This window comes from Cebus imitator, unplaced genomic scaffold, assembly GCF_001604975.1.
Source record: "Cebus imitator isolate Cc_AM_T3 unplaced genomic scaffold, Cebus_imitator-1.0 Scaffold538, whole genome shotgun sequence".
Classification (NCBI taxonomy): Eukaryota; Metazoa; Chordata; class Mammalia; order Primates; family Cebidae; genus Cebus; species Cebus imitator.
This window is the reverse complement of record NW_016107853.1, coordinates 1,898,762-1,923,707: the sequence shown is the minus strand read 5'-3', so window position 1 is coordinate 1,923,707 and position 24,946 is coordinate 1,898,762. Positions and strand designations below refer to the sequence as shown.

General features: G+C 58.5%; 3 protein-coding genes across 9 annotated transcripts in view; 1 reads left to right on the top strand and 2 right to left on the bottom strand.

Moving 5' to 3' along the window:
* Positions 1-5,887, top strand: part of MED9 (mediator complex subunit 9) — a 14,672-nt gene extending 8,785 nt beyond the window's left edge. The window contains exon 2 of the mRNA XM_017514925.1: positions 3,941-5,887. Within this exon, the coding sequence (XP_017370414.1) occupies positions 3,941-4,157 (217 nt within the window). The 3' untranslated portion in view covers positions 4,158-5,887. The remainder of the gene's footprint in view (positions 1-3,940) is intronic.
* A 1,167-nt stretch (positions 5,888-7,054) lies between these two features.
* On the bottom strand, positions 7,055-9,534 carry RASD1 (ras related dexamethasone induced 1). Of its 2 annotated transcripts, none has more exons than XM_017514923.2 (2): positions 8,498-9,526; positions 7,055-8,295 (listed from the first exon to the last, which is right to left on the bottom strand). In XM_017514923.2, exons 1-2 carry the CDS (start codon positions 8,781-8,783, stop codon positions 7,742-7,744), a joined length of 840 nt encoding a protein of 279 aa, XP_017370412.1. In that variant the 5' UTR covers positions 8,784-9,526; the 3' UTR covers positions 7,055-7,741. The 2 variants fall into 2 exon arrangements, with proteins under 2 accessions (XP_017370412.1, XP_017370413.1); XM_017514924.2 differs by having other exon boundaries at positions 8,139-8,221; positions 8,498-9,534.
* Positions 9,535-16,633: 7,099 nt separating this feature from the next.
* Positions 16,634-24,946, bottom strand: part of PEMT (phosphatidylethanolamine N-methyltransferase) — an 81,837-nt gene continuing 73,524 nt past the window's right edge. For all 6 annotated transcript variants that reach the window (XM_017514917.2, XM_017514914.2, XM_017514915.2 and 3 more), the window contains exons 4-7: positions 24,021-24,166; positions 21,048-21,159; positions 17,276-17,350; positions 16,634-16,920 (exon numbers count right to left, since the gene is read on the bottom strand). In XM_017514917.2, the coding sequence (XP_017370406.1) occupies positions 16,863-16,920; positions 17,276-17,350; positions 21,048-21,159; positions 24,021-24,166 (391 nt within the window). In that variant the 3' untranslated portion in view covers positions 16,634-16,862. The remainder of the gene's footprint in view (positions 16,921-17,275; positions 17,351-21,047; positions 21,160-24,020; positions 24,167-24,946) is intronic.

The following is a 24,946-nucleotide window of genomic DNA, read 5'->3' as shown; positions in this document are numbered from 1 at the left end:
TGTTGACCAGGACGGTCTCGATCTCTTGACTTCGTGATCCACCCGCCTCGGCCTCCCAAAGTGCTGGGATTACAGGCGTGAGCCACTGCGCCTGGCTATCTGGGATTTTTAAGCAGCATAGTGACCTGCTTGGACTTGGGTTTCTAAGGGCAGGTAAGGCGGAAGTGTTTCAGGAGAGGGGAGGACCAGGGTCCATAGGAAGGCAATGGCAGTGGGAGGTGGCTGGTCCGGAGGAGATGGAGGTGGCAGGATGATGGCTGGGAGAAGAGAGCACACAGGTACGAGTCTGGGGGTCTGGTGGGGCAGGCTCCTAGCACGGCCAGTTGAGTGTGTGGCTGGGGCTGTACCTTCCCTGCCCATCCCCTGCTGACAGCGAGTCTATGCTGGACAATTGCCGTCTCCACATTCCAGGCAGAGGTGACTTGGGAACTGTGGAGGGAGGAAACTGAGGTGCAGGAAGGAGGGCTGGCTGGGGAGGCACCCTCCATGTCCTGGGCTTGGGAGTGGATGAACCCGTCCGGGCGTTTTGTAGAGCAGTGATTTTCAGACTCCATTTAGCAGCAGAACCTTTTGTCACTCTTCTCTAAAAAGAATATATTTTACATGTAATGTTGTGAGCAGATGAAAGCAAGGGTGTGAGTTCTAAGCCTCTCTCTCCGGAAGGCCTCCTAGGTCTGGCAGAACTGGAGCAGAGAAACACAGTTGATAGGTAAGCAGTACCAGTATCATCCAGGGCGGAGGGATGAGCACCCTCCATGCCACAGAGAATCTACGTCAGTTCAGTTTGTTTTTGGAGGATATTTTGGTAATATCTGTCAAAAATTTAGATATATATAACCTTTGACCGAGATTCCCTACTTTTAGGAAATTATCTTACCAGAATACTTGCACAGGTACATAAGGATATAAGTCCAAGGTATTCACTGTCATCCTGATATATTACAAACATTACAACTGCCCATGAATAGCCAGGGTGATTTAGCTGTGTAAGTAGTTGTATCTGTGTTAACGTGGAAGGACATCTGAGTACATTGTTAAGTAGAAAAAACAAGAATGAGGATCATGTGTGGTCACATTCCTGTCAAAACAAGAAAAGTTTGTGTGTATTTGTATGTTATTGTATGTTTAAAGCCATCTGAAACAGTGGACCCCACATGTTAACACAGGTTATCTCTTAAAGAGATTTCCCTTTTCTAAGCCTCTGGTGTCTCCCTTTTGAATTTTTTTCCCTCAAATACCTATTACTATCATTTTTTAAAAAGCGATCTTAGAAAAATGAAAGGCACTGCAGTTAGCATGGCGGGAGGAGAGTCTGCGGGCAGAGGAGTGGACTGGTAAGGGCTGGTCTGAGGGCAAGGCGGCTAGGACATATTGGAGGGGAGGCACAGTGCAGGGAAGCTATGAGGAAGAAGAAATGGGAAACTGAGTCAGATGTCACCAAGAGGTCCAAAGAAGTTGCTCTCAGGTTTGGGAGGAAGTCTGTGGCAGTGGTTCCAGCACAGTTATTGGCCAGTTTGCATCTGTACTAAAGCATCCGTACTGAAAAACAAGAACAACAAAGAAAATCAGGGCGTAATTCTCAGACACACCCACCTAAACCCTGCGATGTTTGCCCCTGAGTCTGGTGACACAGATATAAATGTCTGTCATCCATGGGAAGGATGCTCGGAAGATCACCCCGAGCGAGAGTATTTTTGTCCACTCTTTAAAAAAGCCATAGTAGGTGGGACCACAATGCCCTGACCTTGCCTTTTTTGTGTGATGTTCATCCTCCTTGACCTAGTGGCTTTTTTCATTCCCTCTATAGTTGCCCGATGACTAACCCTGAACACAAAGGCAGGCCCACTTAGAGCTCTCTGCTTTTATTCACTCAGTATTTGGGCCTGTCCCTTTTCTTTTGGCTTGAATATTTCACAGTTATCCTGGCTTAGCGGGTGACCACTTCTGAATAGCGTGTTTTCCTCACGCCAGGAGTTCCGTGCTGTTTACCTCCACCAGCTAGGGCAGCTGGGCTTGCAGAGGGCCCTCCCTGTGGCCCGCACGGCCCCTTTTGGCTCCACTCCCTCCGGGTGGCTTGTCATGTCTTATGGCTTCTTTTTTATTATCTGAAGACTGTCTCCTTTCTGACACTTCACCAAAGAACAGGCAGCCCCTGCAACTTGGGGGTTTTCAGAGATGAGCATCTTAAATATGACCCACTTTCAACTTTCAGAACTAAATTTTCTTTTGGGCCAGGTTATGTTTGCTTCAAGAGTGGAATTATCTGTCATCCAAATTTCTATTTTGTGTACTTTTTTGTTTGTTTTACCATGTCCTTTCAGGCTCATGTGATGTGCGTCGGTTTTTTAAAAACCATATTTTAATTTTGAAACTTCCTTTGGATTTAAACTCATAACAGTATGTTAACATGCATGCCATCCAAGTAGAATGATTTCAGAAATCCAGATGGTTTCTGTCCATGTTTGTGGATCAGAGCTGAGACTTCAAAGAATTGAAGTAAAAGAAGTTCCCTATTTGCTTCCTTCCAAACAATTTTTAGTTCTCATGTGACTACCAGTTTGTCCTCCCTAGAATCTGAGATAAGGTATACTGTTAATGGTGTCTCTCAGTTGAGGGCATCAGATGACAAATGTTTGGCTGGCCTCTCATTTCCTGGAAGAAGTGACTGATTCTCCGTATCCCCCCTCTGAGTTTGAGCTGTTGGTAAATACTGAGCCGACCGTGGTGGCCATCTTATTGCAAGGTGTGAGACGTAACTGATGGATCGCCAGGAAAGATGGATATTCTGGAGAAATGATGAATAGTAAACATGAATTAGCACCATCTGGGTTGAAATTTTCCACTATAGATGAACATTTATTAAAAAAAATTAATGATCATTGACAGTTTTTCCCTCTTACGCCTCAATGACTTACTTTTAGAACAGCTTACTGAATTGCCTTTTAGCTTTGGTCTCAACCACTTAACTAACTTTTTATTGAGACAAAGTCTCACTCTGTCACTAGGCTGGAGCACAGTGGTGGTGTGGTCTCGGCTCACTGCAACCTCTGACACCTGGGTTCAAGCAATTCTACCTCAGCCTCCCGAGTAGCTGGGATTACAGGCACGCGCCACCACGCCCAGCTAATTTTTGTATTTTTAGTAGAGATGGGTTTTCACCATGTTGGCCAGGATAGTCTTGATCTTCTGACCTCAGGTGATCCGTCCACCCCGGCTTCCCAAAGTGCTGGGATTACAGGCGTGAGCCACTGCGCCCGGTCCACTTAACTAACTTTAAAAAAATGTATAGGAGCAACTTTCAGGCTGTTTCTTTGATCTCAGGTGAGGTTGTTCTTGCCTTGTTTTTCATTGAGTGGGACCTCTGTGCAGCGAATGATCTGCTTTGAAAGTGAAGCTGACTCAAAGGGTAAGGAGTGTACATGACCGTGGCAGAAGACAGCCTATGTCTGCTGAAACATTTAAATTAGTTAAACTTTAAAATTTATGAACAGCCCTGTGGAAATTAGTCTTTATGTTAACAGGTTCAAGCCAGTATCAAAACCTCCACTAAAGTTAGCTCTTGCTAGCTGGTGAAGCCTCCGGACTGGTCTGGAAATGTCTCCAATTAGACGAAATGTCGTATTTCAGCAAATTGTGGTTGGCATTTGTCACCTGATGTTGGTATTGGTTTGTTCATTGAACACATGTTCTGAGAGCTTATTTGCCAAGCATTCATTCTTTCCATGGATATTTCTTGAGTGCCTGCAGTGCCCTATACACTGGGCCAGGGGTAGGGAGACATCTGTGACCAGGCAGACATGGTCCTTGACCTCACAGAGTAACAGTTGACTGTTCTAAAAGCTATTGCAGGAAGGACAGCCAGCTCTAGGGGGTGCAGGGCAGGAAAGCCAAGATGAGTATCAAGCTGTGAATGCTCACGGCTGTTCTTCTGCCCCCGCAGCATGGACAAGGACAGCCCCGAGGTCCACCAGGACCTGAACGCCCTCAAAACCAAGTTCCAGGAGATGCGCAAGCTCATCAGCACCATGCCCGGCATCCACCTGAGCCCCGAACAGCAGCAGCAGCAGCTGCACAGCCTCCGGGAGCAAGTCAGGACCAAGAACGAGCTTCTGCAAAAGTACAAGAGCCTCTGCATGTTTGAAATCCCCAAGGAGTAGCCCGAGGCCGACATCCGGGAGCACCTGAGAAAGAGGGGAAGCAAATGGCCTGTCACCCCACGGCCACCCCCCCCCCGGCCGAACGCTTGTTGGGGCACAGTTCCTGTGGACCCCAGCTCAGAACTTCAAGCTGCAGGGGACGGGGTTCCTGTGCTGTGCGAGTCGCCTGTGCGGGAGCCAGCGCCGAGCTTGGCTGTGCTGGGGCTTCCTTGTGTAGATCCATATGTCTAGATGCATAATAACTGGAGTGCCTGCCGGTGCAAGTCAGAACGCTCCTGGAGGCTGCGGAGCGGGTGGAGGACTCTCCCCTGCCTCTGGGGAGGGGGCCATCTGCTGCGCGTCCAGCCCCACTGACAGATCTGAAGAACACAGTAGGAAGGAGGCGGCTCCTCTCTGCTTCCTTCCCTCCCCTCCTCCCACCCCCATAGGATCAGTGTGTACCAGGTACATATTGTTCCTGTTAGCAGCAGCTTCTTGAAACATTTGCATAGAATCCACTGGACAAATTAAGCCTGCACTCATATGGCGTAGAGCTGTGAGAGAATGTTTTGAAAGGCCAGAGGGTGGCTTTTTTCCCAGTTTGGTTCCTTTTCTGTTTGAGCCGTGAAGGAGCTATAGCTGTGGGGGTGTCAGCCCACAGCCCTGCCAGGCAGCCCCTGCTGCAGCTTCCCTGCTTCCTAGCGCTCTCCTCTCCGTCAGCCCTTGCTCTCTTCCTCGCTCGGCACCTTCGGTCAGTGCCCAGGAGTGGCCAGACCACTTCCCATCTGCAGTGCTTCGCCAGGGCTGGCAAGGGGCCGTCCTTTCCACTCAGGCTGGAAGAGGTCTTCAGGCGAACAGACCTTCCCTCTTCTGCCATTTCAGATTCCCATTGCCCTGGTGAAAAGGTCTTTCCCTTCTGGCCTTCTCACTTGTGGCAGCGATGTGTAATGTGCTGCAGAGGGGTTCATGATGCACCTTGTGGTCAGAGAGGGGCAGCTCGGGGGGGCAGTTCGGGTGGTCCCCAGCCATGAGCTGGGCCTGACAGTGACACAGCCGAGTTTGAGCTCTTAAAGGTTCATAGCAGCCCTCATTTCACCAGCGTCCCTGATTGCTTCCGGATGGGACATTTTCTTTGTGTGCTCTCCCTTGACTCAGATTGAGGTAAGAGTAGTTCTCACCCTTGCCTCTCCAAGAGGAGGTGCGAAGTCCTGGAGTGTTGTTTGGGTCTAGGAATGGGCACGTAACCTGCGCTGACCACTTTGGGGGCTTAGCAGATGCCCGCCAACTGACCTCGTTGGCAGGAGGACTGGGTAGAGATGTTTTTAGCAGAGCTGCCATTAGTGTCCAACTGCAGCCACCTGTCAGAAAGTGGGTGGCATATTGGGGACCTGGGGGTGTGTGAAGGAGGAGACCAGATTTCAGTGGCTTTGCACAGAAAAGTAGGCTCTGGATTCAAGTGGGTGGTCACCTGTTAGACCAGTTCTACCTTGGGACTGTTATTTAACTGAATCAGTTATTTCCTTGAAATTTCACAGTAGTGGGTGGGCCAGTTTTAAGGCTCTGGCAGATACCATGAAACATGAAGCACATGGAAATCCAAGACCCTCGGAGTCTGTCTGAATGCAAGGCTGAAACAAACAAGGGCTCCTCACCGGGGTGGAGGGAGCTGGAGCCTACCTTGTGTTCCTGTTTTGACTTGTGACATTTTTCAAATGCGTAATTAAAGGGACTTGTGCTCTGCTGTCTCAGGACATCATGCTTTCTGTACTGAGAAATTCATAGTGGGTTGCTCGCAGATCGTTGAGAGGAGAATGTTTCTCACTCTGTTCAGACACAGAACCAACCCTCTGTTCCTCACCTCCCTCCACACTCACCTGCTGAACCAGTGTGGAACAGGAACTCCTCTCCCGGCTGGACTCAAGGGCAGTTTGCCTGGCGGGTCATCCCTGCCCCTGCCTGGCACGGGCCCCTGGGCGTCTGTGGTTGCCTTTGGTGGGGTGGCGGCATGGGGGTGGGAGTGCAGTGCCTTTTGGTGACTGGAGGAGTTTCGGTCCTGCCGGCAACTGCCCTCCCTGAGCAGGGTTGAAATCCTAGGACAATTCTGAGTGTCGCTCACAGGGCTGAGCACCCTCTCAAAGTCACTAATTATTTGGATTACTAGGTGGCATGCATTTGTGCTAAGTACTTTTCAAACATCACACTTAATCCCCACAGCAAGCCCATGCTTAGGGTGCTCTGCCCCAGGTTTGCAGTACTAGTGACAGAGAGAGGTGTTTCTGGGTGCCTTAGCCATGAGAGGGAGACAGCAAGGCTGAGGGGTGCAAGGGGCTCGAGCACTGCCTGGAGCTAGAGGGGAGTGGACACCCAGGGGTTAGCTGTTTCCTGACAGGGTGGCACCCTGGAGGGGGGGTGGGAGTGGGCACTGAGATGGACCTGCTTCCAGATGGGTCTCAGGCTCTTTCCTCAGGGCCTGAATGATAGCTCCAACAGTCTTGAGAGTTCGCCTGGGCCCACACTGAGTCTGGTGACAAAATGGCTAGGCACAATTCCAGTGGCCCTTGCGCTGAAGGAGAATTCAGAACGTTTTCTCAGAAAATGAGGCCTTTTGTCATCAGACCCAAAGAAAATTAAGCTGGTAGATGGCTAGAAAGAGTTCGTCTCCAGGAGGGACCCTGAAATCCTTCACATTAGTCCTGGTTTTGTGGGGAACCATCCCCTGCATAGATGGTTCAAATTGAGGTAAGAAAGAGTAAAAGCACCTAGGGCTTTTCTGGTGGCCAAAGCTGCTTTCAGAAGGGCAGGGTATTTTCCAGTTCTGAGGAAGGGTAAGTTCTAGTTCCACAGAAGTCAAATCCCAGCCCCTTCCCTCTCCCTACCCTTTCCACCTCCAGCCATCTCTAAAAGCAAACAAAAACCGGTTTTCCATTTTAAATTATTTTATTGTATATTAAAAAACCAACAGTAATAAAGACCTCACGCACACACACGCAGTATAAACACCAGGGTAAGGTTTTGTCGGTGTCCATGTTGACACCGGAACTACTGTTAAAGTGCAAGTTTGGTTTTGTGTTCCTTTGTGCAGTTTCACTCACATGTAAACAAGTCACTTGGCTATGATTTGACCCAGCCCCCCTTAGTTTCGGGAGGGCAGAGGCTCTGCCAGCTGTCATGGCAACCCAGAATCACAGACAAGATAATGCCCCGTGGGTCCTGACCCTCAAGCCGGGCAGGACGGTTTCTTGAAGCCTAACAGGCCGGATAACTTCACATCATCCCCACCCCGTGCTCACTCTCAGGTCTTGAGAAGACAAAGCCACTCTCAGCTGGGCCCTTGCCCCCCACCCCGCCAAGGTGTGGGGATGGGATGGGGTGGGGGTGGGAGCAGTCTCAGTCTTGGCCAGTTCTCTTTCCTTCCAGAGCAGATGACGGTCCCTTCTTGGTTCAGTGGCGCCTCCCCAGCGCTGGGGGCGGATCGCGGGGAGGGAAGACGCTAGTCCAGTCCGCGCGCTTGTGGCCCGGGGCGCACGGGGCATGCCGGGCCGTTGGATTTGACTTAAACAAAAAGGTCCTCCTTGGGTTGTGTGGCTACCGGCGCGGTGGGGCTCCTAGCTGATGACGCAGCGCTCCTTGTCCTTCGCCTGGCTGCCGGCGCTGGCCTTCTCGCGGATGTACATGAGGTCGCTGTGCACGCTGGGCCGGCGCGCGAAGGGTGCCACGATGCCAAAGGCGTCGCCCAGGTCGCCGCCGCCGCTGCCGGCCCGCAGCAGCCTCTTGTTCCACAGCGCCTTCTTGTGCAGCACGTCGCAGTACTGCACGGAGACCTTGCGGTGCAGGTCCGGACTCATCTCGCTTGGCAGCTTGGCCATGGCGAAGAGCGCGCGGAACATCTGGTCCAGGCTGCTGTTCTTCTTGGCTGAGATCTCGAAGTAGGCGCAGCGCTGCGGGTCGTTGCCCACCAGCTGCTCGATCTCGCGCTGCTCCACCTCGCGGTAGAAGTCCCGGTCACCCTTGTTGCCACAGATGACCAGGGGCACGTCCACGTTCTCCTTGGTTTTGTTCTTGAGGCAAGCCTTGGTGTCGAGGATCTGCTGTCTGAGCCGCTGAACCTCCTCGAAGGAGTCGCGGTTGTCCAGGCTGAACACCAGGATGAAAACGTCTCCTAGAGGGGGCACAGAGAGCAGAAAAGGAGAAGGTGAGGGTGGCCGTCCAGGGGACAAATTGGGCTGACTTCGGGGCTGCGTGGGGCGCACTGGCCTCTCCAAGCGCGAAGCGCACGACTCCAGCGGGACCGGCGCTCGCGGGCTGCCCTGGCCGAGGGTTCCCCGCCCTTCCCTCCCGCGCCTGCCCGTCCCCCGGCTCACCTGTGAGGATGGAGAGGCGCCGCATGGCGGGGAACGGGTGGTTGCCGGACGTGTCGAGGATATCGAGCTGGTAGACCTCGCCGCGGATGGAGTAGAACTTGCGGTGGAAGTCCTCGATGGTGGGCGTGTAGGCGTCCTCGAAGCGGCCGGTGAGGAAGCGCGAGACGATGGCCGTCTTGCCCACCTTGGACGAGCCGAGGATAACCATGCGATAGCAGTTCTTGGCCGGGATACTCAGCTCCGAGTCGCTGGGGCACATCTTCTTGATCATCGCGGCCAGTTTCATTGGGCAGAGGGGCCGCGAGGGCGGGAGCGGGGCCGAGCGAAGGGCGGAGAGCGGCCGGAGGCGCTGGGGAGGCGCGCGGTGAGCGGCTGGAGGGCTCTGCTCCAGCTGGGCGCGGCTCGGGCTTGGGGCTCCGGCTTCGCTCGGGCTGGGCTTGGGCTTGGGCTCGGCTCGGCTCAGAGTCTCTCCGGTTCTGGACACAGACAGCTCGCTCTGGCTCTGGCGCCCGGCCGCCGCCCTTATATGCAGCCTGCGTGGCCGCCCCGCCCCGGCCCTCCCAGCTCGGTGCGTCACGCCCCGCGGGACCCGCCTCCCCCGCACCCGCTCCCGGCCCCGGCGACCTTGCGGACCGCTGCCCAGCTCCTGCTCACTGGGCGCGGGGGCTGGGGGAAACTGAGTCCAGGGTCGGGCCGAGGCTGTAGGCGCTTAGACTCTGCGCTCTTCCACCGCCGCGGGCTCGGCGGCCGCAGGGGTGTTGGGGTTCTGGTCTCGGCGGTGCCCCTGACCCTCTGCGACTTCTGGCAAGGACCCCCCTTCCAGCTCCTACCGCGCGCGTACACTCACTTTCTTTGGTTCTCAGTTTCCCCAGAGAGATCTAGTAAGTAACCCAGTAAGCGCAGCAGCGTTTGCTGGGGGCTTGCGCGGACCGTATATTGAAGTCCCCAGAGCACGTCCCCAGAGCACAGCCCCAGCCCCCTCCCGCTCCGGTCCCCAGCCCGGCGCTTGTTCCCGAGAGGCTAAGCCGGGCTGGCAACGGGTATCCGCGCCTCTGGCGCGGAGCTCGGCACCGCGCGCTCAGGCCGCCAGAGGGCAGCAGAGGGTCCGGCCGGTGGCGCTGGGGGGCCGCGGGCAATGCTGGAACAGAGGGGAGGAGCGGGGCGGGTGGGGAGTGGGAGGGATGGGGCAGGGGCCTCGGAGCGCCAGGCTGGGGCCCAGCAAGAGCGGTCCCCAACCCCGCGCTCTGCTGCAGGCCTCACCTTCCTCCTTTCTTCCAGCCAGAGACGCTCTGTAGAATGGAGGGCTCTGCAGCCAGCGGCCCACCCGAGGGGCCAGGGCCCCCCTGCCCCGTAGCATTTTGGATCTTTACTCTGTGGCACGTGGGCCGACCTCATTGTCTAGCTGAGAGAACCGGAGCTCAAAGCCACAGTGAGCCCTGGGAGCACAGCACAGCCTCTTGCCTTCTCCTGGGCCTCAGCTTTCCCTTCTGGAAGATGGTAAGACTGGTTCTGTGATTATGGATGAAAACATGCAAATAGTTTAGGAGGACGGGGCGTGGTAATCGCGATAACAGTAGTGTTGATCCCTGGGGCCTGGTGGGGGTACACTCAAGCGCACGCGAGGTTGATCGGTAACAGGAGTCCCGGGGTGATGTTGCTGAACGTTGGCAATAAGCTATCCTGCTTCTCAGCCGGGAGCGCTTGAGGAAGCCACCGCTCCCAGCCACTATAGGCAAGGCTGTGCGCTCAGTGTTTTGCTTTGGCCACGTCTGATTTAGGAGAAACCTAGGGGGCCATTACCCAGCTCCACCAGCCCGCCAGTCAGGTGATGGTGCTCCGTGGGCAGTGTGGTGGCTGCCATCCTCCCACCCCATGCCTACCCTCTCCCCTCCTGCACTGGTGCTTGCTGTAGGACACTCCCACCTGTTTCTCAGCCCAGCTGGGCCCCCATCCTCAGAGTCCCTGCGTCCCTCAGGCCTGACTCCTACTGTCAGATATTTCAAATGCAGATATCACACAGTGCGCATTCAAGGGCTCATCAGCTGGATCTGAGAAATGTCGGTGGCCCCGGGTCTGGCTCTGCTTCCTGGTGTCACTTACGCAGGAGTTATCTGACAGGCCCCTGGGACTGGGGCCTTGCCATTCTTGCTTCCTGCCCCCACAGAGGCTCCCCTCCCTCCCCATCTGAGGTATGTCTGCCAGAGACTGGGGGAAGAAGGAAGCCCCGGCCCTGGGTAGCAGGCTGCAGTGTACAGTGGTCCTGGGTGTTCACTGCAGAAAGGAGCCAGTTGGGCGTGCATGGGGGGCTCAGTCGAGGTACGGGCCTGAACCACCTCCAGACTGAGCATTGCCTTCCTGTGCCACCCACAATGGCACTGCATGGGCAGCCAGGCTGTAACTTGGGGTGACTGATGGCCAACGTGGACCCCACACAGCCATTGCCTCCTGGGACCGTAGTTCCAAGAGAGTCCATGAGATATGAGCGGAGGGCCTGAGGGTAAGGGTCACGGCCCAGCTCTCCTCGGGTCAGTGTCCAGGCTGGCCCCGCCTGAGTCTTCAGACACAGCGATTCCTGGTACCATCTGTGCACAGCCATCTGCCCTATGGATGCTGGGTTCCCATTCTGAATGCCCCAGAGGTGGCCTCTGGTACCTCACTGTCACAAGCAGCAAGGCCCCCGTTTCTCCCCTCCTCTTTTCTTTTAAAAGGGTATCTCTTTATTTTTATTACAAAAGTAATTAATGTTCCTGGGTTTTTAAAAAATCCAAACCATTTCAGAAAGGACCAGGATGAAGCACACGCTGTGATCAGGCCCTCTCTCAGCCACACCCAGGACAGCCTAGCCACCAGTCCTGTGGGGTGGCATCTCCTGACGTCCCCATGTGGCCAGACTCCCAACTGCACGAAGGAAGCCTTATCCCCGAGCAGCTTCTGCCATCCAGCTCTTTGTTAACGCAGGTGTCCCTTTTCCTTCTTCTGGGGTTTGCCTGTGTGACTTTATGCCAGGCCCTGCCCTAGGCTGGCTAACCAGAGAGGCTGGGGAGGGCCGGGAGCTGGAAGACAAGCAGGGACAGCTCGCAACCTGCAGAGCCATCTGCCCCTGGACCCTGGAGGCCCACACAGAGGAAGCATGTGCAGCCGGGCTTCCCAGCACTCCCGCCGCCCAGGCCCTGCCAGCCATCCCGGCACTGGATGTCCAGGCCCATCACGCTCCACACTGTCTCCAGCAAATAACTCTGTTTTCTGTGTGTTTGGGGCAGGAGACAACGAACAGCGTTTAGGAGGCTGTGAACCTGTCTGTGAATAGTATTTATCTGCAGCACAGAGATTTCCCTGCTCAGAGGGGAGGGGAACTGTTTAAAATTTTGACCAAATGCCGGACATGGTCTGGGGGTGAGCCGCTGGACCCCACCCCCCAGGCAGGAAACGCCAGCCACACAGCCTCGTCTGAGGGCAGAGAGCAATTAGGAAGTTCTTGAGGGCTGGCCAGAGGAGGACGCTGGGCAGCCCATCAGGGCTTTGCCTGTGGTGGTGTCCCGAGACAGAGTCTACTCAAGGGCCAGAAGTGGGCACTTCGGGTGACAGGAACTGCCGTGCCGGCCTGTGCGGCCAGAGCCCATCACCAGTGCCTTGCACAGAGGACGCCCTGGGGCGTGCTTTGTCCTGTGTGACCCTGGTGCACTGCACCTCCGGAAGAGAAGGAAAGGGGCAGATAGAGCTGGCTTTGGGTTCCCCCTAACAGGCTCCCCTCATCAGGCTGAGATCATAACTCTGATGAGCTGTTTTGGGCAGAGCAGACCCTTCCAGCAGAACCCAGCTCGGCCCAAGGCTCCCGGCCCTGCCCCAGGATCCAAGGTTCAGGAGGCACGGAGCTTTCTGCCTGACTCAGGCCGTCCTCCAAGGCTGTGTGTGCAGAGGCGCTGGCGGAGGGCTGAGCGTCTGTGCAAGCAGAGGCAGGGTCGGTCAGACTGCACGCTTCTCATGCCCCTCAGGCCCTGAGACAGATCCTGGATTCTAGAAGCCAAAGAGAAAACCTCGAGGAGCTCCGTGGGCGATGAGAGAGGCACTGCCTGAGCACCTGCTGTATACACAAAGCAGGCATGACTATGATGGCCATTTTGCACGGCGGGTGAGGGGGGCTGCAGGGTCAGCATGTGCAGTGTCCATCTGGCCCGGCCCCAACCCGTGCCTTTCCTCCCCAACTGTGGGCTCAGGTATTGCGAGTGGAATTTGAAGAAGTGAATCCCGCACTGCCCTCAACCCCAGTAGAGCACATTCCCACAGCCTGGCCCTTGCCAGCCTTAAGAGGTCCCTCAGAGGCCGAAAGAAGGTGAAACATCAGGCTGGGCATGGTGGCTCACGCCTGTAATCCCAGCACTTTGGGAGGCCAAGGCTGGCAGAGCACCTGAGGTCAGGAGTTCAAGACCAGTCTGGCCAACATGGTGCAACCCTATCTGTACTAAAAATACAATACAAAAAATTAGCGAGGTGTGGTGGCAGGTGCCTATAATCCCCGCTACTCAGGAGCCTGAGGCAGGAGAGTCACTTGAACCCGGGAGGCGGAGGTTCCAGTGAGCCAAGATCACACCACTACTCTCCAGCCTGGGCAACGAGAGTAAAACGCTGTCTCAAAAATAAATAAAAATTAAAAATTATCATCAAGGTGGGCATGGAAGAGGAAGCAGATGCTGTGAAGAACAGGCTAGAAGTTCCGTAGCGTAGGTCCGACACGTGAGCTACCACATGACCTAGCAATTCCACACCTAGCTATTTGCCCAAAAGCGATGAAAATGTGTCTACACAAAAACTGTCCACAAGTGTTTACAGCAGGTTTCTTCGAAGCAGCCTGAAGGTAGGAACAACCCAAGTGTCCATTGCCTGATGGATAAACGCCACTCAGTGGAATATTGTGCGACTGTAAAAATGAAGAGTGCTGAGGCACGGGACTACACGGTTGGACCTCAAAACACAGTGCCGCGTGAGAGAAGCCGGACACCAAAGGACAGATGCCTTGACTGCATTTATATGAAGCATCCGGGAGAGGCAGATCCATAGAGACAGAGTGGCTTGGTGGCGATGACTGCTGGAGAGGAGGTGTGGGGTGACAGCTCGGGGTACAGGGGTCTCTCTGGGGAGTGATGACAATGTTCTAATGATTGTGGTGATACCTGCACAACTCTGTGGATAAACAAAAACCCACAGAATTGTACACTTTGAATGGGTGAATTGTATGTATGGCTGTGAATTATATTTCGATAAAGATGTTATAATTGTAATTGAGATGAAACCATGAAACTGGCTGGGTGGCAGGACTGCACGCTCCAGCTGAGACACGTGGACCCCGCCCCCTGGTGAACAGGCACTGGCTCCAGGCACCGCCTGCTGCAGAGGAACTCAGGATCTCTCCCAGCTCCCTTGGACCTGCCCACCATGGGGGCCACACCCCTTTGTTCCCTCATTCACCCCCAAATCCTGGACATTCTCCCTCTTACACATCTCTCACGTCCCCTGTCCCCACCTCACGCCTCTGTCCAGGGCCCAGCAGCAGCACCTCTGCCTAGACCAACCCTCTAGAGGCCTCCCCACCCAGGGCAGGAGACCCTGTTTCTACCCTGCAGCTAGGGGGATCTGTCGCTTTCCCCATGCTCCATCTGTTTCGGGAGCCCAAGCCCCTCACCAGGCCTGCTTGTTTCAAAGGATGCTTGGGTCCCTTGACCTTCTCCTGGGCCGGCCCACCGCAGCCGGGTCACAGGCTGTTCCCTTGGGCAGGAAGTCTCCTCACCCATCCCACCACCTCACCCCCTGACACCTGCCCATCCCAGATCTGACTTCAAAACTCACTTCACCAGCGAGAAGGATTCCGAGGAGCCTGAGGACGCAGATCGATCATGGCAGCGATGAGATGAAAACGTCCCTCCCTGTCCCCATCCTGCAGTGGCCTGTCCTGAGAGGTGGCATGCCCCCGAGAGCAGGGGATGAAAGCCATGCTCATTGCTGCGTGAGTCCCCTGTCATAGAAGGACTAAATATTGTTCGTTGGATGGATGGATGGATGGATGGATGGAAGGGGAGGGTTGTCCAGGTGGAGGGAGTGGCGAGGGTAGACGCACTCGGAGGATAAGCGGAGGTCGTCTGAGACCTGAGCACATCGCAGGAGCCCAGATGGAGAGAAGGAAGCTGCGGTGGGACAGGGTCTAGGGAGAGAATAACTCCTGGGCCCCCGGGGCAATGAGCCAAGACTTCCTTCCGAGGACAGCAGGGGGTTGAAAGGGTGTCCTGACCCCATTTGCATGTGGCAGGGGGTGGTGGTATGAGGGTGAAGCCCAAGGGTGAGGGTGGAGTGGGCAGGAGGTGGGAGCCCCGAGGGGAGGAGCCCACTGGACTGAGCCAGGCTGGTTGCCAGGGAACCAGGCTTCCTCCAGCTACACACACAGCTGGGTGCTGAGTAAGTAGAACCTAAAAATAAAGCCCCCAGTGGGGGCTGGGACCGGCAGGGAGTGGCGGTGGGGAGCTGGGAACTGCCGGGAACATGGCAGTGCTCAGGCTGGGCCTTTCCGGCACCTCTAGCCCATGGCCCGAATCCCAGGCCGAGCATCATGGCTGGGGACATGGGAGGCTCGGAGAGAGGAGGAGCCCACACAGCTGAGGGGTGGAGGGGCTCTGTGGCCCAGACCCTTAGGGCCACTTGCCTGGTCTGCGGGGCCTAATTGGCTGGGCACCTGAGATAGTGAGGACACAGGGAGGGTCAGCCTGGCTCAGCAGCCCTGGCACCATCGTCCACCCCACCTCCACATGCAGAGCGGGAAGCTAGGGAACCTGCCCAGGGCCAGGGGCGGGGGTAGGGGAGCTGGGGCGGGGGCCAGAGGAGTTCAGGGCTGGCAGCCCGCCTCCACCGTGTGCCCTGGGGGCCAAGGAAGTGGGGCAAGAGGCTGTGTGATCGAAGGGTCAGGTCCACTCCTCGGAAGCCCCATGGCTTCTGACAGCTCTGGCCTGGGGGCTCCTGTGCTGGGGGATGAGTCTCCTCGAAGCCCCCTCCAGCCCTCGGAGGAGAGGGCCAGGCTTGCCCAGAGAGCTGAGGAATGCAGCCGGGGAGCCCACCTTGGCGGGGTGAGCAGGGGGATCCTGGAGCCAGGGTGCTTTGTAAATGTCCATTCAGGCCATGACAGTAACGGCATGTCCACGGAAAGCCAGCCCTCGGCCACTGTCCCTGAGCTTGACTGAGGACTCCCCGAGCTACAGGAGGGCAGTGGCCAGCCTGAGGTCACAGGTGGAAGAGGCGAGAGGCTGGAACAGGTGGAGGTCTCTACCCGTAGAACCCTGATCCCCACGCGGCCTCCGGAAACCCCTGACTGGCCTTTGGGGCTCACAGAGAGACCCTGAGGGGTAATGCTGACCAAAGCTGACGGGCTGAGGGCCCCACCCTCAGGAAAATCACCCCAAAGCTCTCTAAGCTTAGAAGTCCCCCACCTGCCTCAGTCAGGGAGCCTAGAGTCCTGGGGGCTGAGGGGTGACCCCGCCACCAGGAGCAGAACTGGGATAAAGGCAGAAAGTGGCCACACGGGTGCCAGGAGGAGAGGGGAGGGTCTCTCTTCTCCACCTCAGGAGCCCTGGTGGCAACGCCCAAGCCCACACTCCTGGTCACTTTGCCCCGCTTCCCCGAGGTGAGCCGCTGCACCCCTACTCCCATAAGGAGACACAGGGTGCCCAGCATGTGTCCAGCTGCCGGTCAGCACAAGGCCACTCATTTAAGAATGACGGTGTCATCTGCCATCTAGATGGGGGTGGCCAAGGACAGCATGGCCACACCTCTCCACCCTCACTCGGGCTAACATAGGCCTGGGTCCCCAAGGGAAGAGGCAGCAGAGGGGCTGCCTTGGATGTGCTGAGTGAGGCAGGGGTGGGAGCAGGTGACACAGGACACCAAGTCTCCTGGGGGTGAAGCCATGAGCAGGTGAGCCCCTGATGCCTCCTAAGTACCTTCTTTGGAGGCCTGGAGAGAGGTGCCCACCCCTCAGCTCTGAGGTTTCGGAGAGAGGAAGGCGGGGGCCCGTGTGGCCCGGGAGCTTTTGGGCCTGACGCTCGTGGGCCCCAGTCCTGCTCCCTCCCCACGTGGACAGACAGAGGCTGGAGCAGATGCTGGGGTCACAGTGCCTTTATTGGTGAGTTGGAATGTGTCAAGGTTGGGACTCAGTGGCCACGTGGTGGCACGTCCACGGTCCCCAAGGCAGCAGGTTCCAAGGCACTGGGGCAGCCCACGCCCGGGGCGAGCCCTGAGCCGCGCAGGCGCCATTCTCTCCCTGGCAGGGCTGGCACTTGGGGCAGGCCAGGGGGCCAGCCAGGCCTCCAGCAAAGCTGCTGCAGCCGGATCAGCTCCTCCTGCGGGCCCCGGAGGCTTTCTGCCGGTAGATCTCAGCGGTGAAGGGCCTGCAGCAGGGGAGAGGCTGCAGTCAACAGGTCCTGGGGGTGACCCACCGCCTGCACCACAGCTCTGCTTCCACCAGCTTGAGGGTGTCCAGCGGGGACCAGAACCCCCTTCATTCCCCAGAGCCGACGGGGCAAACTGGCTTGGAACATTCAGAGAGCAGAAGGGAGGGGAGACCGTCCGGCTGCCTGTTGGGTCCCACAGGCCCCACCGTGGCTGCTCTGACCTGGGACCCCTGGAGTGGTCTGGCTGGCAACGGCCTGCCCTGAGCCTGCCCTGGCCACGGGGAGAGGTCCTAGAGGGAGAGACAGGGCCAGTCGGGCAGCCACGCCCCCACCCGCCACAGCCCCTACTCACTCTTCGTACAGGAGGGCCACCATGTAGGTCAGGGCCACCAGCACCGTCAGCAGCAGGCCCGTGGGGCTGGCGTGCCTGCAGGGACGGAGGCAGGTTAGGCCTGGCTAGAGCCAGGGTCTCCCAGGGCCACCGCCCACCTGCCCAGGCTGGCCTTTCTTGCTGTGACCTAGGTCCTCCAGCCAACACTGGAGCCACTTGGGCCAACGGAGCCCAGGCAGCGCTGCCCCTTCCTGAGTCTGGCTTTTTTTTTTTTTTTTTTTTTTTTTTTTTTTTTTTTTTTTTTTGAGATCGAGTCTTGCTCAGTTGCCAGGCAGCAGAGCCATCTCGGCTCACAGCAACCTCCGCCTCCGGGTTCAAGCAATTCTCCGGCCTCAGCCTCCCGAGTAGCTGGGATTACAGGCCCCCCACCACGCCTGGCTAAGTTTTTGAATTTTTAGTAGAGACGGAGGAGTTTCACCATGTTAGCCAGGATGGTCTCAGTTTCCTGACCTCGTGATCCACCCGCCTTGGCCTCCCAAAGTGCTGGGATTACAGGCATGAGCCACGGCCACTGGCCCCAAGTCTGGCTTTTGTGCCAGGACCAGGGTCTCCATGTTCTCTGTCCTAATCCATTTGCCATCCTTGTCTGCCTGTCCGGCCTGGCTGGGTCCCCCCAGGGTGGAATCTGCTCATTCTTTCTGGGTCTCCAGCCCCAGGGAGAAGAGTCCCAGTGGCTAGGACTTCATTCTAGCTCGGAAGGAGGTTCTGGGACAGCAAGTGCTCCCCTGCCCCCAGAAACCATGCTCTGAGGAATGAAGGCTGTTTTCTAGAAATGGGTCCAGGGCCCCCCAAAGCCAGTTTGGGTCCACCCTGAGCCCCAGCCTCCGGCCACAGGTGCAGCCCATGGCCACGCCCTGGGAGGAGCTGGCTGTAGGGGAGGGGCTTAGGCTGCCACCCCACCCAGCCCTCAACACCCAGCCCGACTTGGGCTCTCCTGGGTGGTGGGACAGCAGTCCCACACTCATGGGCCCCTAGTCGCCCCAGCCCAGAGGACGGGAGGCCCCATACCGAATGTACAGTAGGCCCAAGGCTGGTCGGAGCACTGCGGGGGGCTCTCTGCTGGTGACCAGCTCCTGACCCCACCACACCAGTGAGCAGCGGCAGCTCGTCAGTGACGGCAGTGCAGAGCCCGGGCGCAGCTGCCTTGGGTTTCCAGAAATAGCTGCCGTCAAGCTGTCCCCCAATCTATTTCTATAGTTACCTCTGATCCCACAGCTCCCGCAGGCACTGGGCTGCTGCCGGGGAGGAGGGAGGAGGGAGGGAGGGAGGGAGGGAGGGAAGGAGGTACCTTGCTGGCACAGAGGCGACATGGGCAGGCCTGGGCCAGGGGGCTGTGTCCTCCTTGGCTACGCCTGTGCCAAGCTGCCCCCTCCCGAGCCAAACCATCAGAAGAGCCCCAGGCAGGGCTGGACCAAGGTGAGGGCTGGAGGACACCTGTGGCCCCTGCAGGGACCCTCTGCCCTGCCCACTGCCGTTCACCCCCGGACCTCACACTGGTCTGCCTGACTGGGAGCTGCAGGAGGCAGGGCAGACATAAGGACAGCAGAGATCCAAGCCCAGTTTCCAGCTCCAGGCCTGGCATCCAGCAGCAACCCCACTGTGGGTACCGAGGGGGACAGGAGCCCCTCTTGCACAACATGAAGCAGGAGGCCCCCTGCCCCTCACAGCCCAGCCACCGCCTCTGCCATGTCCCCTGGCAATGGCTCACCACCACACCGGCCTGCCGGGGTCCTACATGCGGGGAGCTCAGACACCTGTAGGCCCATCTCTGGGGCCCTGGCAGGTGAGAGACAGATGGGCCATGGGAGGCCTGTGGGGGTCCCTGCTGGGTCAGCGTCTGGCCAGGTAATGGCTCATCTCTAATGAGCTCCTGGGCCATTGCTGCCATCCCCCAGCACACCGTGTGGCTGACGGCCTCGGGAGGCGGCTTGTGCATCCCCCAGAGCCCTGGCCTGGCAGCCCTAAGCCCAAGGGTGATTGTCACTCTGGCGCACAAGGCACTGCTGGGGAAACTAAGTCAATGGGGAGGTATGGGGGGGACAGTCAGGGAGGGCTTCCTGGAAGAGGGGACACCTCACATGGGGTTTGGAAGGGGCATAAGTGGGAGGGTTCCAGGCAAAGGAACAGCGTGTAAGTGCAAACACACATGTGTGTGCAAACACACATGTGTGTGCGCACACAGAGGAGGGGAACCCTAAGACTGCAGGGACGACCTGGGTGGGGGGATGTGTTTGAGTTTGGGCTCATCCTGTGGCCCCAGTGGGGGTGCTCCATGGCGGGGGAGCCTGGGTGCACACGGTCTGGGCCTCAGAAACACACTGCCTGAGTTCAGGCAGAGGGGCCAGGCCAGAAGGCAGGCGGGAGGTGTCCCTGGGAACTGCCTGGCCTGGACGTGGGGTGGGGGCAGAGTGGGTCCAGCCAGACCCATAGCCCTCCTTCTAGCCTCTGCTGTCTCCAACCCAGCTGCTGCAGTCCCAGAGCTGAGGGCGGGGAGCCAGGAGGAAAGTCTTGCTCCTGACATTCACTGTTTACTGCTTTGGGGTCCTTCAGTCCACACGGGCCTGCCAGGGTCCTACATGCCGGGGAGCTCAGACACCTGCAGGCCCATCTCTGAGGCCCTGGCAGGTGAGAGACAGACGGGCCATGGGAGGCCTGCAGGGGTCCCTGCTGGGTCAGTGTCTGGCCAGGTAAGGGCTCATCTCTGATGAGCTCCTGGGCCATTGCTGCCAACCCCCAGCACACCATGTGGCTCACGGCCTCGGGAGGCGGCTTGTGCATCTGCCAGAGCCCTGGCCTGGCACTCCTTCGGGGTCCTGAAGCCCTTCTGGTCCTGGGGAGCACCTGCAGCATTCTAGGCCGGTGGTTTTCAACTGTTAAATAAAAGCAATGGAACACATTCTGCCAAAAAAACCTTCTATGGAAGAAAATGGCTGAACTAGAACTGCCAGGGTGGGCGGGGCCCGGGTGGGGGCGGGGCCCGGGTGGGGGCGGGGCCCGGGTGGGGGCTGGGTGTGAAGCCCAGGGCAGCTCCCACCTTGACCGCAGGCTCTCTGACCGCCCCGGGGGCACGTCCCCTCATCTTGTCAGTGCCTGTAGCTGGCTGAGGCCTCCCTCGGCATGGGGCCCCTTCTGTGGGAAGGGGTATCTGCCACATGGGCAGAGGCTATGGGGGCACAGGGAGTTCTGTCAGCTGTGGGTGAGATGGGCTCTGGTGGCTCTGGCCGCCCCCTCCTGCGGGGAGTAGCAGATGGCCCGGGTGGTCCCAGCCCTGATGCCCCAGCACAGGGGCCCGCAAACTATGGCCTACTAGCCAAGAACACCTGTTACATTTTTAAACAGTTAAAAGCAAAAGGATCAAAAGAATGTTTCGTGACACATGAAAATGAATTGAAATCGAGGCCCCGGTGTCTGTAAGTGGAGCTGGGCTGCCGCAGAGCCCGTGAATCCGTGTTCCTGCGTCTGCGGCTGTTCTGCGCGGCAGGAGCGGAGCTGAGCGGCTGTGACCTGGGGCCTCCGCACTCCAGCCCTCCTGGGGAAGCCGGCCACCCTGTTCTGGGGCGTTCTTTCTGTTACCATAGATAAGACGCTTCTGAGAAAGGGAGACCCAGGGTGCCCTAGGCCCCCGCAAATGATGTTGGTCCCAGGCTCTTCCTTTCACTCTCTGCAGGGGCCCCGGCCCCCGAGGCCTCAACAGCGGCCAGGAGGGCAAAGGGGCGGCGAACCAGGTACTCACAGGACGGCCCAGCCCAGGTAGTTGGCTGTGCTTCCCCAGTACATGGGGTTGTCCAGGACGCTGAAGGGGAACACAGTCACTCTCGCCTCCTTGAGGATCCCGAAGTAATCACCTGTGGATGAGGCAAGGCAGGGTCCCTGGGCTGTGGACAGCCCTGGCCACGCCATCACTGAGGGAGGCCCCAGGGCGGGCTGTGGCGGACCCGCAGGTGAGACAGGGCCCTGCCTCCCAGGAGACTCCAGGGCTTCAACAGTGGGCAGTCAGAGGGACCCAACAGGCACGTGGACAGCAGAGGGCGCGGGCGCCACCCTGCCACACTCCTCCTCTTCTCGCATGCCCTGGCCCAGCCACGCTGGCCTTCCTGTCTTCTTGGCTCTGCACATGCTGTTCCCTCCCTTGCAGTGCCTTTCCCTGCTCTCCGTACACAGCTCCGTCCGTTCCTCCCCGGGCCCTTCTCCCTCTGCTCCTGTTGCCTCTTTACCTTCCTCCTCCTGTCCTACCTCCTGCTACTCCTCGATCTGGTGAGTTCCTTGCCTCCTGGGGGCCTCAGCTGGTTGCTAAGGGCTGCTCTGCTCCACGCCCCAGGCTATGTGGCTCTGGCACCAGGGCCTGGCCATGGCACGCCTCCCGTCACTCTGGCAGGTCAGCCCTGGTAATAGTTTTCCTGCCCAGGGGCCCAGAGGAGCTAGACCCAGTGGAGAGAGGGTGGCTATCGGGCAGCCAGTTCCAGACAGGCCAGCCATGCACCCGTCAGCCACACCGCCACAAGGCGTCCCCTGGCAGGGCTGCTCTGAGCTGTAAGGTGGCACTGGGATCACAGTCACAGTGTCTGTCCCAGGCCCACACAGGGCAGTCCCACGGGACACAGAGTAACCGCTCCATAAAGGGTGCGGCTTCGTCCCTCCCAGCCTGCTGTCCCCAGAAACCCCTCATTTGTCTCTCCTCCAGGAGGACAATGGAGCTCCATCCGAGGCAGGAAGTAGGGCAGCTGCCCGACAATGGGCAGCACAGGCAGGAGGGTCCAGGAGCTGCGTCACCATCTGGGGACACGAGGCAGGGCCCAGGACCACTAGAAAGTTCTTTCTTCCCGGGAAGCAGGAAGTGGGGCAGCAGGGTGTGGGTGGATGGCACAGAAACCCAGTTCCGGCTGAGTCACAGTGGGAAGTGACCACCTTTGCCGACATCCCGCGCTGCTGGCCCCGGGGTTTCTAGGCCATGTCTTCTGGCAGGGCGGCCAGGAGGCTGTGGCCACTGGTGTTCGTGGGCTCCTTCCCTCCCTCTGACTGTCCAGGGACCCCCCAGCTGGCTCTTCACTGCCGAGGGGCTCTGCCCGCCACCCTGGCTCTCCCTGCGCTGCCTGTAGCCTTCCCTGCCCAGACCCACCGGAGCCCTGGCCGCTCCCTGCCGCTGCCCTCCCACAGGACCTGACCACAGCTCGGAGCCGCCTCCCCGTGTGGCTCTCTCCGCCCTCCACAGCTCCTCCTGAGCCCCACCTCTGATCCCAGCTCCATCAGTCCAACCTCTTCCTTGCTGGGATGCCCCTATGGCTCCCATCTCTCTGGGGATGGAGCCTCAGCCCCTTGCATGGTCTTTGGGGCCTCGGCTCACCCTCCAGCCCTATCCCGACCCACAGCGCCTGTGTGGCCAGTCCAGCTGCCCCCCTCTCTCCAGCCACCCGCCACTCTGCCCTCAACCTCCTTCTCCATGCACCAAGGCCTTTTCCTCTTCCCTACCTGCCCATACCTGCCCCTGCCTGGCAGATCCAGATGCCCCTGGCTGCCGCCCTCTGCCTGGACCAAACTCCCTATAGCTCCTGCCTGAGCAGAAAGCACTGAACCTCCTGGAGGTGACCCCCACAGTCCCACTGAGGCCTGGCCATGGGCAATCCAGAATGCTGCACCCACAGACGCCACGTCCTCCCTCGGGGGACCCTGCTGCCGAGCGCAGGCTCCTGGAGAGCTTCAAGCGCCTGTGACAGCCCACGGTGCCCTCAGGGCTGGGCCCAAGAAGCTGCAGCCGGCATCTAGGGATGAGGATGGCAGGCAGGCCTGGGAGGTCCTTAGGCCACTGCTGGTCCCACGAGGCCACAAGGCCACTGAAGCCGAGTGACCTGCCGAGCTCCAGCACAGGCCAGGGCTGATGGAGAGGAAGACGTGGGCCTCCCCACCCCGGGGGACCGGGGGCACCGTGGCCAGCTGGGCCAACTCCCTGCTCACTGGGAGGGGTTCCCTTTGGACAGGGCTGCCTCCTTCTCTCCTTCCCGGTTCTGAAGGCCCCCTCTTGTCCCCCACCCCTGCCCCCCAGCTTTCCCATGACTGCTTTTCTTTCCCAGCTTCTGAGGAGCTGGAAGTTGCTGTCATCATGAGGGTCGGTGGGCGTCTGGCCAGGCCAGCACTGGGCTCACAGCCTGAAAGCACCTCAGCCACAGGCAGAGGGGAACGGGGAAAGGATAAGGTCCCTCCACCCCTCACCCCTCCCAGACCTATTCCAGCCCTGCATGCTGCCAAACACGGCACAAACCGCAATCCTGCCTGGCCTGAGAGCCACGCGTGCCGGGAGCTGCCCAAGGCAGAGCCGGAGATGCCGTGGAGGTGGCCGACTCACCACCAGCACCTTAGCCTTCGGTGCCACGGGGCCCGAAGGCCTTCGGCAAGGGGGAGCTGGGGCCAGAGCTGGACTCAAGGAGTCCGGCACCGGCCTGGGCCGCAGAACGGGCATTTAGTGCATCCTCATTAGCTGGAGAGAAGAGAAAGAGCTGTCTTGACTCCCAGGAGGCAGCCACTCAGCACCCTGGGCTAAGAGGAGCTGCTGGAGCCCAGCCTCCCGAGCTAACCGTGGAGGAGGGAGGATGCCCCGATGGAGTGGGGTCCCCAGTACTCCCACCGATGTCACAGACAGCAGGGTGGCAGCCACCTCACCCTGCTCCTCCCTGGGACTCCTGCGGGCCTGCGCAGGGTCACCCCAGCCTCTCACCTAGGAAGGTTCCAGTGAACCCCAGTGCAAAGAAGCTGGAGAGCACGAGCACGACGCCCACTCCCAGGAGCGCGAGGCCCAGGCAGCGGGCCGCGGGGGTGTCCAGGCTCCCCATCTTGGGCTGGCTCAGCATGGCCTGCGTGAAGCTGCGGGCATGGGACAGAGAGGGAGGATGTCAGGCCAGGGACGATGTCACGGCCCAGGAGGAGGCCGAACTCACCTTCTCGCCCCCTCCCCAGGGACCCTCAGAGAGTAGCCAGCCCAGGGCTGCTAGGCCAGGTAGGCACCAGAGTCAGTGGAGCAGACAGCAGCTAGGGCCTGGTCCACCTGGGAGGGAGGGGACGGGAGCAGGGAGGGGCCCAGGATTGCCAGATTTTTTAATTTTTTCAAGAGAAGCCAGAAATCCTGACTGGTATGTGAAATATCCTAATTTTTAGAAATAGACAATTCATGAACTCCACTTTAGACCTGCACATGAGCAGGCTGGGCACAGCCCAAAGGCCACCACCTGCCAGTGCTCATCCTGCCCCATGAGCAGCTCACACCATGAAGGAAAGTGAGGCTGAGAAAGTCACAGGTGCCAGGCTGCAGGGCAGCTCTTGGTGTCCCATTCCCCAACAGACTCAGTGCCCCAAGGCCTGGAGCGCGCTCTGTGCTGTGGATTCCGCTTCCACAGCCCCTGCAGGCCTGACCATATCCTGGGTGGGTTGACTTGCATTTAGAGGCATGTTGGGGGCCATTGATATCCTCTTCCACACCGGAACTCCCCCACTAGGCTTCCTTTGGGGCCAAAACACCGAAGGCCTTATTAAATGGTAGTGGGGGCCAGGTGCAGTGGCTCACGCCTGTAATCCCAACACTTTGGGAGGCCAAGGTGGGCAGATCACTTGAGGTCAGGAGTTTGAGACCAGCCTGGCCAACATGGT

What these genes read in the sequence shown, in the direction of transcription:
- RASD1 (XM_017514923.2), bottom strand. Translation starts at nt 8,783, where the DNA reads ATGAAACTGGCCGCGATGATCAAGAAGATGTGCCCCAGCGACTCGGAG. An exon ending in GCGCCTCTCCATCCTCACAG is followed by an intron (nt 8,296 to 8,497) that starts GTGAGCCGGGGG and finishes TGCCCCCTCTAG; the next exon opens with GAGACGTTTTCATCCTGGTG.